General features: G+C 27.6%; 1 protein-coding gene across 1 annotated transcript in view; it reads left to right on the top strand.

Annotated features, from left to right (window-relative positions):
* LOC107447986 (uncharacterized) overlaps positions 1-16,848 on the top strand; it is a 38,163-nt gene that overhangs the window by 13,819 nt on the left and 7,496 nt on the right. The window contains exons 4-12 of the mRNA XM_016063050.4: positions 8,811-8,895; positions 10,053-10,144; positions 10,257-10,331; positions 11,353-11,513; positions 12,400-12,555; positions 12,947-13,078; positions 13,756-13,866; positions 15,326-15,488; positions 15,652-15,844. Of these exons, the coding sequence (XP_015918536.1) occupies positions 8,811-8,895; positions 10,053-10,144; positions 10,257-10,331; positions 11,353-11,513; positions 12,400-12,555; positions 12,947-13,078; positions 13,756-13,866; positions 15,326-15,488; positions 15,652-15,844 (1,168 nt within the window). The remainder of the gene's footprint in view (positions 1-8,810; positions 8,896-10,052; positions 10,145-10,256; positions 10,332-11,352; positions 11,514-12,399; positions 12,556-12,946; positions 13,079-13,755; positions 13,867-15,325; positions 15,489-15,651; positions 15,845-16,848) is intronic.

Raw genomic sequence — 16,848 nt, 5'->3', positions numbered from 1 at the left:
CATTATTTTTTTTAAAGAAATTATTTAAAAGTATTTAATCTAATTAATATCAAACACACTTTCTGGAATTTTACATAACTATTGTATCCGTTATATAAAATTCCAGAAATCCAAAGAAAGCTGTCAGTAGTTAATAAAATTTAAAAATAACATTCGTTGTTAATTTATTTTTTTTACCTATTTTCTGAAGCAATTTTCATTTTACGCGTTTTAAAAAGTAAATATTGATTCTAATATATACTAATGCTGGGAATAATTTATTTGCTTTAGTATCGTTTCAATTTATAAAAAAAGTTATATTTGAGTGATTTTGAATAATTTTTAGAAGAAAAGAATGTTTAATCTTCTCAAACACAATTTGATAATTAAATAAATTTTTTGTCACCATTATATTTTCTATTTATTCTTGGTACAAGTATTAGACTCATTACAAATGCATGATTTTTTTCAATGATTCTAAATTTTTATCTATTGTTTAGTTAAAATGTTAGAACACTTCAACGTTATATTAGTTTTGGGTGTAGCATTTTATTTTATATATAGTCCATCTATAATAATAATTGAGAAAAATGTAAAATATATCAATCAGCGTTTTCTTATTTTTCTCGTTAAAATTTAAATTAACATTATTTTTTTTTGCATTTAAAAAAGGTGTATATTTTTTTTTACTGCAATATTCGTATAGAAATCTTTTATACTCTTTCTATCCATAAATGATATCCCCTAAAATATCTTTAATGACTATAGTAAGGTTTAAAGCTACGATAGATTTTTGTTAATTGAAATTCTGAACTCTTAATGCCTCTGTGTGCTTTCTATTCAATTTGTAAAAAGTTTTGTGAGAGAATTCAGTCTGTTACTTTGAATTTGGGAAGGAAAAAAAAAGTTCAAAAAAAAAAAAAAACTAACTAACTTTAGTGTGGAAACGAGTGAAAATATTTTCGGAAATATATACTATAGTTCCATTGAACTCTTCCAAATTCAGCTACTTCACATCGTCAACATCATCTTTTCTCAAAGAGTAAAACCTTTACCCTCATCTGTTTACTTGTAGAGAAGACGGTAAAAACACGATTTAAAAATAACCTCAGGTCTATGGGAAGCTAGGTTTTCCAAACTTGCATTCGAAAAATCGTTCTCATCCAAATTCACCCTCTCCCTCTCAATTCATCCATCCGTGATAATGCAGGAGGTTGTGGCAGTGAAAGAGAAAAAAAGAAAAAAAATTCAAAAAGCCTGTACTACGCTGGGCATTTTGGTTCACGAAATCCATCAATGTTAATGTCATTTATTCTACTAGAACATTCAGGTAAATGACCCAGAATGAAATTTGTTATCTGGAATTACATGCGTTGGTGGCTCAACTATCAAGTTTTTATTTTGGGCGTAGAATTAAAGAGAAATTTATTTTTTTTATGTGTTTTCAAAATTGTTTTGTGTACTGACCGATATGCTTCAATTCTTATGCGTTATCTTTTTTTATTTTAACTGCCCTATCAGATATGCTGAATAAAAAATTGGGCAGTTTTTTTTACTGATTTGTAGTTTAATTTAAATTTAATAATAAATAAATTAGAAATGTTTTTAAATAAATTTTTATTCGTTAGTGATGCGTATCTAAATGAAAGAGTAAGTTTATTTTTTTTTTTAATTTGCAAAGAAATAATATTATGATAAATCTAATATTATGATAATTTGATTTAAATTATAGGATTAAAAAAAAACATGTTTGCAACCTACGTTGAGAATAAACTGCTTAAATTTTTCTCAATCTTAATTTAATAAGTTATGCTTGTGAATTTTGTGTTTATGTAGACAAAACAGTATTCAGTTTCGTAGACAGTTTATGCAGACGAAAGAAAGAACAAACAACTAAGTTGTAATAATAATAACTGCTGTTGCTGCTTTTAATTGTACACTAAAAAAAAAAAAAAAAAAAAAAAATGCGGATGACCTTGAATAACTTTTGATCTAATGATCACATTCTAGGACTCAAATGGATGGACTCTTAATGGTTTGAAGGAGTGACCTCAAATGGGCTAATTAATTAGTGCTGATGATATTTTTAGTTAAAAAGAGACATTGAAATGTTCTTTCTCTGAATAAACATTCTCTGAATACCATTTTTTGTATCGATTCGGATTTTGATTCCTAAGATATAGGGGATAGCCGCAATCTGGGAAATACAGTTCCAATAGTTTGGCAAGAAAGCGATCCAAAATTTGGACACTTTATTGTAATTTTTATTTATTTATTTATTGCGCATTTCGCCATATCTCGAGAACTTTTTAAGCGAATTGAAAAATTTTCGATCACAATCATACATTTCGTTTATCTAACGATAAATCCATGCAAAAAATATTTTTGAGGAAACATTTATTATTTTTTAATATTTTATTAAATAATAGTCTGACAATTTTAAATTGTAAGTATAATTTTTTTGTTTACGTTTTTTGTAATTTTTCATGGCAAAATATGAAGTTTTGGCGCACTCAGTCGAATAGTCCCTGAGAAATCGAATTTCTAAAAATGTGATTTTTTTAAGAATATTTGATCTTAAAACACTCGTCTTTTGTAAACATAATTTTTTAGCAGCATACAAATTTTTTGTGAGTAAAAATGAAACATTTTAAATTTTCTGATCCCAAACTTTGTTCCCAGAAGTTTTGATCTATTGAATTTTCCAAATTCTTTGATCCTCGAGGAAAAGTTTTTTCTATGAAGTTAATAAATTAAAATGGGAAAAAAGAAAGAAATAAGCAAGCGAGAGGAGTCAATTGGGTATAATATGAAAAAAGCACAACTACTTCCACTTACTAGGAATAACATTTACCTTTTAGTTTAATTAATAAACTGAGTTTTAAATATGCTTACTAAATTCAGAAATTTCGGTAAAACAACAATATAAATTATTTCCAAAGGAACTAGACCAGAGGTCGCCAAAGTGGTCTATATAGACCCCCAGGGGTCTATTTAACAAAAGCGGGGGTCGATCTGAGACAGGGGGGCGAATGGGGGTCGATCCGAATCGGAAGGGTCGATTGTGGATCGAGAAAAAAAACAGTTCTCAATACGCAAATCACACATACCTAATTAAGTATGCAAAATTTGTGAATTTTTTTTAATGATTGACTCAATATAAGTTTCTTTATGAAACATAAATTAATAAACGTATATTTATTGGGGTGAAGCAAGTATTTACGTACCACCGCGCAGTGGCACGAACTCAGGGCAGTTTATAAGTCATATGCATATGTGCACTTGTCCAAATGTCACGTGTGACGAGCATTGACGTTACAAATGCAAATATCATATGCAGTTTCAGCCATCTTTGAAAACTGTGTTGAATATTTGCAGTGTCATCATTAAAACTTTTATAGTTTTGGATAATTAGTTATTGTTTCGATTAAACCATTCGTTTGGTTTAGATATCAATTTTAATTATCAATGCACAAAAAAGAAGGTAAGCATTAATAATATGGATTAGTACAGCCCGCGACAAAACTATAGCACACTTTGTATTTTTTTTAAAGAAAATTACAAAATTGACCAATTTTGACGAAAATTAAAATTGACCAATTTTGAACCCTATATAGCGAACCTTGCAAAAAAAACACCAGGCACATCCATCTCATTGATCAAGAAGCACCTTAGTTACTTTACTTATTGTATCTACTTATGCATGATTGCTTATTATTTAATAATAAGGTATTTAAATTTCAATACTAATATATTTTTCATAAAACTATTGTTACACAATGTACTATTACTTTAATAAATGTTCAAAATCATAAAATAAATGTACACAGTATCTAATAGAGTTTTATTTTAATTAATAGAAAATTACTTTTGTGGGGGTCGATGGAGATTTCGAAAAATTATATAGGGGTCGATGATCAAAAAAGTTTGGCGACCCCTGAACTAGACTAATACAATTCCAACCTGGCGAGTAGCGACTTATAACAAGACACTTCGTTTGATGCTTTTACTTGTTGCTAGAAATCAGGTTCGCAGAAAATGCTGTTTACTAGTTAAATTTAGTAGGAATAACACGATCTGTGACGTAGGCTATAGTATACCCAATTAGTAAAATTGGGTTTCTAACCAAGGTCAGTTTCTGTAAAAAAGAAATTACTCAAACCATCTTAATGATTTAAGTGAAATCGAACAATATTATTATTTTATTGTTCAAAAGATTTAAGATGAAGTATGAATCGCTACTTATAGGTTCCATAATGACAGCTGAGTGCGTTAACCACTGTGCCCTTATATACCGTTGTAATTTTGATTACAAGTAGTCGCATTTGCATGTAATTTTGACTACAGAGCAATGACTACCGTTATCAATTACATTTTGACCAACTGTGAGATATGGGTGTAAGTTTGTCGCGGGAAAAAAAGGATAGAATTTCTTGAAAGATTCGTGGGAACACAAATGCAAATAAATAAATAAATTAGTACGTCAAATAAATAAATACAATAATATATATAATGTATGCGCTGAAAGATATAAACATGGTACAAATAACAAAATAAAAGCCTACAAAAGAGTTGAAAATTTTTTTCTTTTAATTTTATAAAATATTAATATTTTTATTCAAAGGAACAGAATTTTGGAGCAAAATATATAATTGTTAAAGTATTTTGTTTATCTTTCGTTTTTTCCATTGTTTCACACATACGTATGCTTCGTTAACGATCTTTTAACGTTCGCGCTATTTGTAGGCACTGACTAACATCGAATAGCCACTTGAGGATGAAGTTGTGTTTTAGATTTTCAAAACAGGATCAATTTCACGTTCGCGAAATTCATTAACCGGTGCTTTATAAGCATTAAATTCGTTGACTCGTTCGTCCATGAACATCTGGATTCTCTTAAAAATGACCCCAAGGCTATTGAACTATTTTCTAAATATTTTTTTTTAATCAATATACATTATCAACTTTAAAGCTACAGAAAAATGCTTCTTGCCATAACTATAAGTAATTAATTCAAAAGATTCTTTTTTTTTTGCAATCCTTGCGCAAATTATAGTATTTTTATTTTATTTTATAACCGTTGTTCAACAACCGATCCAATTTTGAGTTTACGACTACCAATGTTCCGTTGAAAATGAACGGTCCGTTACCAATGAACGTACCAACTCCGTAGCCTTGTAATTTTGAACCCAATCGAAAAGGCAACGGCAAGGCATGAATCAAATATTAAGAGAAATTAACCTTCGTTGAGAACTTTTTGATGGAACTAACCCGCATTTGCGTTGCATGGAGACGAAACCCTCCCATTGTTAGCCTCACTGCAAGGGGACTCTAACCCATGATCCGTCTACTACTGAGGATATTTTATGTCAGCACTGTGGTCGATGCGAGTCGGGTGCAGAATTTGTATTGACCAGCCATCGCTGAGATTCGAACCCGAGTCACCTCATTGAGGGGCCTCTGAGCCACCACGGCTCAAATTGTAGTATTTCGAAAAAATTGATAAAAAAATTCTGGAAACGCGGAAAAAATTCGAAAAAAAAAAAATTATAATTCGCAGAAATTAGTGCTGTGACTAACACCCAGCTATAATTTATAATGCCGTTTAATTTCATTACCTTACTCATGAAGTAACATAATATGATTTCGGCTTCTCATCAACGCTACAAATTGATTTTAACAATAATAAAACTTCCATTTAATTTCTATTTTTTTTCCTTCCATCCTAAAGAAACATTGATTTGGTAAATAGATGTTGTATTGTAAATAATACATTATTTTAGTAATAATGGCAAATTCGATTTAATTACAATAATATATTTAAGATTTTTTTTTTTAATTTGAACCTATTGTGACCCTTCTAATAGCTTCTAGTTAGCGTTTATTTGGTTTTAATAACTCTCAACCATTTTACGAATGAAATAAACTGAATTTAACGTTTAGATGTGACCTTTTTATTTTTTATAATTTCGCATTATAACTGTACTTCAATATTAAAATTAAATTGAAAAATCTGGTAAGATTGCTTTAACGCTTATGATAGACATCGGGAAAAGTGGCTTTACTGTTTTCTTTCTATTGCTAATGCTATGAACTCTAAAGCAGAACTTTAAAAAACTAATAAACAAAATTTATTTTTTGCTGTAGATAGTCATAGATGTTGTCATACAAAAATGTCATATTTATAAAATTCTCAATTTTCAGTTTTATTTCGCATACGTTGATTTTTCTATTACACGGCACTAAATTAAATATTGCTTTTACAAGCTGATTTGTATATTTTGACCTTGCATGAGAAATCATTTTTTTTCCCTGCCACTTATCATATTTTCATTAAAGAAAAAAAAATTAAAAGTAACCGCAGTTATTCTGATTTCTCAATGAGTTAACAAACTTAAAAGATCTTAAGAAACCTCTTGAACTTGATTCAAATTATGGTGATACTTAAGAAAGATTAACAATTGAGTAGATTCATGAGATATTGAAAAAGAGAGGCTTAAAAATATTCTTTTATCGAAATACTTGTGGGCAACACTATCGTTTAATTAAAAGCATTGTTTTGCGTTGTGAATTCCACATTATAATTTTTTCCAAAGGTATCTTAGTATACCCGGATGTTGCAAATGTCATGCTACTTGAACGAACCATTCACTTGGGGCTATGAAACAGAATCTCTATCCCATAACATAAGGCATATCTTCTTATTTATTGATTGTTAATTTCTTTTATAGATATCTGTAATTAAATTTATACGATTCTTAAAAGGATAATATTTTTTTTAAATAGGGATGTTTATGTTTAGTATCTGGATATTATCCAGATTCGATAGGATGATCTGTGTTTAGTATAAAATCGAAACTTAAAGCTAATTATGTCATAAATCATTTTCTTCTAGTGCCTTGCGATTTTAATAGCATAACGACCGTAATAATTTTGATGTACTAAATACTTTTTTCGAATGCCCACCCGAATATATTGACATTAAGTGGAATAACGTTGCCCCATCAATAATAAGGACAGATAGTACAGGAAAGAGCATTCGTGCCTCTTACTGCGATTCGAACCCGGGACCTTTTTAACATAAGATCAGCTCTCTGGCCAACATAGAGGCCGTTCGGCGATTTACGAAATAAAATTATTTACTCTTAAACACGATTTAAAAGGCCTTTTTTAAAGCTCAAAATTTCGAGTTTGACATACAAATGTTTTAAAATTGCAACTCTACAAATAAAAAGAAAGTCCCTCGCTCTCTTATCATTAATTCTTCCAATTACTCATGAAGTTAGAAAGCCGAAATTTCAATTTCGATATTTTGTTCTTGTCAGGTTATTTTGTAATAATCTAAAAAATCAGGAGCAGTGGGTAATTGGCAGTAATGCATAATGACGTTTTTACTAAAATAGAAGTGTCGATTTTGCACCATGTGTTCCTTATCAGATGCAAAATAAATAAAAAAGTTTCATTTCGATATTATATTTTGTAATTATCGGGGTAATTAGCCGAAAGTTGACGTTACTGCTAAATAACACGTTTTTACCAAAATAAATAAATATATCATGTTTAGATCATGTAATTTTTTTAGAGACAAATAGACAAAGTTAAAAATCTTCATTTCATCATTTCGTTACTATCTGGGTAACTATTGGACTAATTGACAATTATGTTAAAGAACACGTTCTCACGAATTACCGCTATGCATTTTGCGCATCATAGCCGATTCCGGCTTTTGTGCCATTGAACTACGAAGGAATGAATTTATGCTGGTGGATGACTATGTGGAAACGTTAAGCTGTTAGTTTGTCTGAGTGGACTAATAGTCCACCTTAAACGATTCGGTCGAGAAAGATTTCTAACTCTTCGATTTACACTACTAACACTACTACTTTACCCTACTAATGCCCTCGGCAGCATTGCTATAAATCATCATTAATGCTGCCGAGGGCAGCAGAGGCAAGCATGGAGCCGCGAAACGGAAAGTTCGTTCTGGTCAATTTATTCGAGTGGACGGGCCAGTTGGTCGCCACAGGCGGCTAGTTGTATATTTTTTAAAATTCCAATCGGTGTGAATGGGAGCTTTGCTATCTTATTCATCACATTTATTTTTTGAAAAAAAAATCTTTTGTTCGATAACTTCTTTTGAATGAGAAATTGTGCTACATATGGCTTTATTTGGAAATTAATCCATGTAATTATAGCAGTCCACTGCTCCACAAAAGAACAGAAAAAACAAACAATTAACAGTGTACACCAAACAATTAAAAATTTGAAAAAGATCAATGAACAGTCAAAAGGATCATTTCTATTATAGGTCCAGAAAAAAAAACTGCAAGTTTTTAGTTTTTGAAACTACACTAGCTGGAACAGCTCTTGACTATGTAGCATATGTCGTCAGTGTACCCAATATTATATCTATAAGCTTTCTCTTATCATAAATTGCAATATTCTTGTTTTTCCCTTTCCTGTTCGATTGTAATAATTAACATAGAACAATGAACATGATCGCGTTTTTACATTTAGATACAAGGAAGAAGACGAATTTGCATTGAGAATTTAACTCTAGCTTTGATGCATCATTAAGCTAGATATAGCTAAAATTAACAAAATAATTTAATGCTCAAATTATGAAAATTGAACCTGATGATGAATTTATTTATTGCATAGTTTTTAACATCTGATAACCATTAGTTACTCCAGGTATAAATTTGTTTAAAATGTTCAGAGTTAAAAAACATTTGCACAGACATTTTTTAAAAAAAATTCCTTTATCTTAAGTTTTTGTTTGTATGTTTTTAATTTCTATTTAAAATGTTGTAATTCACTTTTTATTTTAGGTGCTACTAAAGAAATAGGATCTGCATTAACGCGTTTATGTTTAAGGCAAAGAAGTGTTGAAGCAAAGCTGAAAATATTCTCTAAGTAATTATTTTTTGTTCTAAGCAAGTGTTATTTTTTAAAAATTTCCTTTTTTTTTTAGATATGATTTATTGATGCTAAATCCAACTTAGTTTTTAAATGTTTTGAAAGGATATTCTTTTTTTTTTTTCCTCATTACACAATTACTCAAAAATTACCGAGATTTTAAAAAATCAATTTAAGAAAAACCGAATGATCTTTGTACAGTGTGCATACGGTTTATTGCATTCTGCTTATTCTTTGCATAATTTTTTTCTAAATTTTAAAACTAGCCCATTACAACATGACACTGAATATTGAAAAATATTGTAATCAATGTTTTCTGATGCATGTTAAAATATATGAACTGAAATATTTGTATGGGTACCTGTGAAGTTTGCCCTCAAACTGCCTCCTACTCACATTCTTGCTACACATGGTGGTTATTTTGGAAGCATTGATGTTTAGATTTTTAATTAGCAGTTCCATCTGTCTACGAACTTTGTAATTAGTCTGGAAATTAGATGAAAATAGTATCTGGTTTTCTAAGCTGAATGCAGCAAACATAACATCTCTTACTGCTTTATTTTTTTCTTTGATTTTTCAAATCCGTTATTTTTGGAACGCCTAATAGATGTGTATAAGTTTTATAATAATGCATATATTTCGTTAAAAATGTTACCAAATTTTTTATAATTTTAAGTACATTTATGTATATTTAATTTAAACAATGTTTTTGAACATTGAGAGTGAATCGTACTAGTACAATATTATTGTTAGTTGAGTGAAATTATGTATCGAAATTTTAATACCTTACTAGACAAACTTGTTCATTTTATTGCTTCCCAACCTTCGAATGTGTATTATTTTTAGTGTTTTGAACCTTATGTTCTCGCTTATCCTTTTTAATCTTTAAATCTATCAAAACTAAATTCTATTTCTGAATTTCAAATTAATTTAAATCTTTCAATTCACATGTATTTTTTTACAAACTTAATGTTATTAAAAATTCATTAAAACTTTTGTCTGGATTTAAATGTACTTTTTAAATTTTATATATTAGTTTATTTCATCTTAAGTGCCTATTACTACTAAGAAAAGGTACTTGGTTTTTTACTGTTATCAAATATTGTTTTAATTTTTGCATCTTTTAATTAACATTTATGATTGATTAATTACAGTACCATGCAAGATGGTCTGATTAATCCACTTCAGGAGAAAATTGAAGAATGGAAAAAGAATAACTATAACCTTGATAAAGAACACTCAAAAGGTAAGTAATAGCTTTTAAAAAAAAAAAAATTATTCCTGATTTACCATTTGATTTTATTTATCATAAATATGAATAAATATTATTATTTTGTTCCATGCCTTTTTTTTTTTAGAGTTCAAGCGAGCAAAGCAAGAATTAAAAAAGAAATCGTCTGATACCCTTCGACTTCAAAAGAAAGTAAGGAAAGGTAAGGGAAAAATTTATGAACCTATATAAATCCTTTTATATAAATACAAATATTTGTACATATATCCGTACAAATGTATGTTATATCTATATATGTACAAATATAAGCCTCTTTAGTTATAAGTACATATATATTTTGTAGTTTAAAAAATTGCTAATACTTGGTGCAGTAACCTGGGAATTGAGAGCTACAGTTAGAGATTCCCCAGATGTCAATTTATCAAAGTCAAACTTCAACATATTGACATTTCCTGTGGTTAATGTTTTTCAGAATTCTCATTTATAGTTACAAAATGAAATCATTAAGTCTCAATCTTCTTTAGATTTTCAGGCAATTTAATGTATTTTAGAATTTAAGCTCTTTTTGGTATTGTGAAAATATTTGAATAGTGGTCAAGTTATGATGATTGTTTTCAGATTTAATTGTTGGTTAAAAAATTTTTTTTCTTCTTCTCTTTACTTGAATCTTGACTGTATTTAATATTCATTCTAGCAAGTGAACAAAGAAAATTTCAAAAACTAATTTACCGGATTTACTGAGTTTGCAACGTAACTATCACTACAAATATTAAATACCAAATCACTAGTATATAAGACATGTTAACTCAATTCTATCTTGAAGTACCTTTTGATAGATGAAGGTTGACATAGTCGATAATTGAATGCCCTCAAGTTCGTATAATTTCTAATTTAATCAATATCTTTATTTTTAATTAAATGCATTTTTCTTCTATGATAATAAATTTCTAACTCCATTTGTGTTTATAGACAATTTGTTACTGTGGGTTCCTGAATATTAATACTTCATAGTTTGGTAGTTTTACATAATTATGTTTTTTTTTCATAAAGTGTATAAAAAGGAAAATTTTAAAAAATTCCAATTTTGATATATAATCTTAACATTTATGCTAAAAATATCCATAGCAAAGCTCTCACATGTATACTAGAACAAACCAACCTGATAAGACTATTTAAGTGAATTATTACTACTTTGAGATATATGAAATTCTATTTCTGTGTAGTGGGTGTGATTGATATAAGACGAACTCTGGATTCTGCTCTTCAAGATGTAACCGACAAATATCTTCTACTTGAAGAAATTGAAAAACAATCTGTGAAAAAAGCCCTTATTGAAGAGAGAAGCAGATTTTGCTTATTTGTTGGATATTTGCAACCTGTTCTCGTAAGTTATTATTCTTTAATATAATTATAACAAGAAAATAATATGAAATTTTTAAAAAAAATTATTTGCCATTTTCTATTATATAGACATAAAATTACGTTTAAATTTTTTTCTTTCACTATGTTATATCTTATTTGAATAAGGAGGACATAATTATTTTAGATTGTTTAACCATTTGTTTCTTTGAAATACTTAGTAGTACATAATTTTATTTTGTCTGTATAGTTAAATGATGAAATAATCATTATTAGATTGTACCATAAGTTTCCTTTTTTTAAAATTTCTTAGCTTTATTCTTAACTTAGATAGATAAAATATTTTTCTTTTTTTTAACCTTGATGATATTAATGAAATAAGAATTTTATATATAGGAAACAATGAAATGTATATAATGAAATAAAACAAAATTTCAAGACTTTTTGAGAATTTAAGATTAGCATGTGACTCATATCCTTTCATTCAAAGGGAATGAACACTATGGCATGGAATACTTCCCATTATCTGTAATTATATTAAAATAAATGTATTGTATACTTGATGCATCTGACAATATTTGTGTTTTGTGTATTCCATTTTGCTCTTTACTGAAATTTTAATATCTCATTTTTAAAATTGTGAATTAATTTTTAAAAAAATTATCTTCCATGCATTTATAATTATTATTACTTACTTAAAATTATTTTCATTACTTGCTAATTATTATTACTTATTTACTATTATTATTATTATATGCATTCATATAAAAAGGAAAAAAAGTTTTTTTTTTTTTTAATGTATTGGTATAATTTTGTGACACTTTTAAAAAAGTATAAAAAAAAGTGCATATTTTACATCTGTATCAAGTCAAAAAAAGTATTAATATTCTTTTGCAATTTTTTATTTATAGGAATCTGAGTTGGTCATGCTAAATGAAACCAATCACATAGAAGAAATCATAGACACTCTTTCAAAAATTACTGTAGATCCACATTTATTACCTTCATCTAGTGAGCAAGTGATTCTTGATGCTAAAAAATCTGAAAATACCTGGTCATTTCATGTGGTAATTGATGTTTTGATAAATATAAAAGTTATTATTTTTTTATAATCTTGTTATTGTGTTATACGATATTTTAGGATATCGACATTAAATTTTTGTCTTATTTTGTGAAGCATTGAAATATAAATTAAAGTTGCTGGTATCTAAATAGAAGCATAATCTAAATCAGGAAATGCCAAACTTTTTGTAATCAACTTCCAATAATTGCGTTAAAAAATTTATAATTCTATAATATTCATTAATCCTTCAGCTCAGATTGACCCCTAATTTTATTATATCGACTACAAGGGTTAATACCAACTGCTTTATTGATCTATGGTCTCAATAATGCTTTTTAATTATTGCTAATACATTTTTTCCCAACAAATGTTTTTCATATTTTGAAAATTTTCAGACTCCCCCTGGTTCACCTGGTTCTTTGGGTTCTCGAAAATCAAGTTTTTGTAGCATAAGCAGTATTAATAGCTCTTCCAGTGGGAGCTTAAAATCACATTCATCAAGGAAACTTTCTCATTCTCATGTTCAGGTACTCTAATTTTATTGATTTTTTGTTTAGAGAATTAGTGGTTTTTATACACATATTTTTCTATGTTCAATAAGAGGTTAGATTTTTAATTTATCCCGGAATTTATATTACAAATCTTGAGTACTATTTTTAAAAATTTCATTTTCAATTTTACAGTAAATTTTTGAACCTAACATATTAGATTTCCTAAAATTTGGAAATCTAGCATCATATTGTATTCACTTTCAGCATTTCGAGTATTGAACTCATCAAGTAGTATCTCATTTTGGTTTTGTTATTATCTTCTTCTATTATTTAAGTTATAAGTTATTTATTTATTTATTTTATATTATGTTTATACATTAACCTCTTTATCTCCCTAGTCAGTTTTATGAAAATTTATTTTACAACAAAAGAATTTTTTCTTTAATTTTTATTTTAAAATTAGAAGACAATATTTGTTTATACTTACCATTGTTAATTTTAATTTTGAGTTAATAAATACATTTTTGTTTTAATTTTTTTTTATCTGAATAGAAATCGTAGTTCTCAAAGAAGTTAAAATTATTATTTTTTGTTTCTTTATTTTTTGCCCTGTTCTCAATATCATTATTTTTCTTCTCTAACTTTTTAGTTTAAATTGATTATTTTTTAAAACAATTTTAAGTTTGCATGTTTATATTTTAATTTTGATACAGACCTTAGGGAGAAAGCATTTAAATAGTGTTGCATCTCAAGATTCTGGATTTACTTCTCAAGACACATTGTATGTAAATAACCCGTCTGTACCTGTCGAACATTCTTCTCAGGTTTGTTATTGTTTTGTCACTTTTTTAATATTATTTCGCCAAAAATTATTATTTTTATTTTTATTAATTTGAAACACTTTTCATTTAAAAACCACATTCTTATTTTTTCGAAAAGCATAATTTTCATTTTATTTAGGAATATATATCTCATTAACTTTTATCTTTTAAAAATATGTTAAAGCTATACATCCATGTCTTATTTATTGTATATAGAAGCATAGGCCTTTAAATAAGTTTTTTTGGCCAATTATTTTCTACATTACCACATTAAAAATGTTTCTTTTGATGCATACATTCAACTGATAACACTTTACAAATTGTATTTATTATGTTGTGAAATATAAATATTCTTCTAATGATCCCTCTTTTTTTCTGACTAGGATTTTTTTTAATAACTTGAACTGGAGAAAATGTTTCATTCACAATATGTTATTGACTTATAATTTATTCTCCTTTCCTGTGGATTCTTTATATTTATATTATTGTGCAGGTTACCTATACCTGTCAGTTTAATATACTATAGCCTTTAATTAACAAAAAAAGCCCTAAAAGTCTATATGTTAAAGTACTGTAATGAACATTATGCATTGCCTATATTTCTTACTTGCAATTTTCTTATAGGTGATTTCTATAAATTTTTACTTACTTAAATTGTTTGCTTCATGCTATTTCCTTTCTTTGTGTTTTAATTTGTTTCCAAAGACAGGTTTTATAATGTTATTCATTGACTGTTAGTTCCCAAATGTACTTGAAGCTTTCCTCATCTTCAAAAAACAGATACTATCGCTTGATTTGAATCCTTCATTCACCATGATCTTCAAAAAAAAGTAAATTAATTTTATATAGAGTTAAATAAGACTGAAATAATTTTTCTCAATTCTTATCACATATACTCTATATTCAATCAGTTCATTTTCTTCTACTGGAATTACATCAGACTGGCAGCCACGGCAGTTGTCTGTCTCAATCAGCTTTATCCATCTTGCTCTGCTCTATCAGACGCCTTTATTCTTTTTTTATTAACTGTCATGTTGCTCAGAAACTTTTATGCATTATCTAACCATCTTGCATGTGGTTAACCTCCTTTTTTTCCTCTTCTTGCTCATCAGTTAAAACACAACTAGTTTAATTTTTTATTAAGCTGGTCAAATTGGTTGCCAAAAAAAATTAAAAGCTAAAACAGTTATTTCTGGACCAATTTAAATACAAATTTTGATTATTATATTAGGTCTTCTAACATGTTTTTTTTTATCTCCTTAAAGTTGCTTCTCAAATGATTACAGACAGCCAGCCCATAATTGGAAAGGGCCCTTAGCAACTTACAGATGGTTTTCTATGCGGAATATTTATCTTTTTGATGTACCCTATCTACCATTACTATTTCAAATTATAATTACATCTTGCAAATTATTTATCGAAATCTTATATATTTTGGTTAATTATGTTTGAATTTTTACAGCTTTCTACATTTCATGAATCTGAAACAGTAACTTTCAGCACGCCATCATCTCCTGTACCTCCTGTTACTTCTACATGGCCAAATTTGAATGACTCTGAATCTCCAGAAAAAGAGCAAAATAGTGCTTTAACCAAGTACCATAGACCACATACTATTTCTTCTGGTAATATATTTTTACCTGCCAGGGAACTTAAAAAGTTTTAATCAATAGAAACGTATGAATATCAATAGAAACCAATGTGAAAATATAATTTCTTTTGAAAATTTTTAGATTTGATTATTAAAATTAATTAAGTTATAGTACTACTTTTAATTTTATCTTTTAGCTTATGAGAAGTCCAATCATTCAAGACCTGCTTTAACAGTTCACACATTCTTACCTTTGGACCAGGATTCAGATTTTAGAAGCAACTATGGTACTGTTGGGACTTTTAAATCTTTTGGGAATAAGTTTAAAGATCGTAATTGTGCTAGTCAACCTGGAACTCCAATTTACAGTAAACCATCATTGCCAGAAAGGTTTATAGTAGTTATTTATATATTATATATTTATGAACATGATATGTTACTTTTTGTTTATTAAATTTATGTAAATTATTTTTATAGTTTTTAATATTTTGATCAAGTTAAAGTGTAAAACTGTGTCAATGAAAATGAATTTGGTCTCGTAGGAAAACATGTCTTATATTTTCCTATCTGTTGTATGACATCTGAGAAGTTAAACTCTGCCACATTTTATAAACACAATTTAATAAAAATTTATTGTAGAAGTCTTTTTGTACAATAATATGTTTATTGTTGCATTTTTAAAATTTGTTGTGAGTTGTAGTTTTGTATAAACTTAAAATTAACTGAATATGTTTGTTTTCTCTTATTACTTTTATAATCTTAATACTTTTATAATACTAGCTTATGGAAAAACAATATAATTTATGGTCGAAAAAAAGTTATCTCATCATAATTTGCTTTGTTCCACCTTAAAGCATATATTAACTAATATTTGTTTCGGTCATGCTATTTTACACTTTCCCATTTTTCAAAATATGTTAAAAATAAGGCATTCTATGCATGTATGTTCTTCAAAAATATCTCTAAAATAACTATTACAGATTTTGTTGCAGTATTCTACAGTTTAATGCAAGATGTTAATTATGTCTTAAAACAAATAACGGATAATGTTTTAATATTTATAATAAAGATTTTTATCCATATTATATGCTTCATTACTTAACATTCTCCATAAAAGGAAAAATAAACATGAAAAAATTCTATGGTAAAATAAAAAGAAATTGTTCCCAAAATTTTTCAAACATTACCATACTTATTTTTGTTCTCAAGTCTAAATCACAATTGCTTTTTATCTTTATTAAATATACAAATATAATTTTTAAAATCCATCCAGCTTATATTTTTTTGCTATATTTTAGTTTTCATAACCTAATATTTTTTATGTAGAAAAGCATATTATGATATATAATGAACAGAAGAACACTGGAATACTCTTGTGGTAGTAACAATTTCTA

This window comes from Parasteatoda tepidariorum, chromosome 3 (genome assembly GCF_982258835.1).
Source record: "Parasteatoda tepidariorum strain Cologne lab strain chromosome 3, Ptep-v5.0, whole genome shotgun sequence".
NCBI classification, from domain to species: Eukaryota; Metazoa; Arthropoda; class Arachnida; order Araneae; family Theridiidae; genus Parasteatoda; species Parasteatoda tepidariorum.
This window is presented reverse-complemented; position numbering and strand designations above follow the sequence as displayed.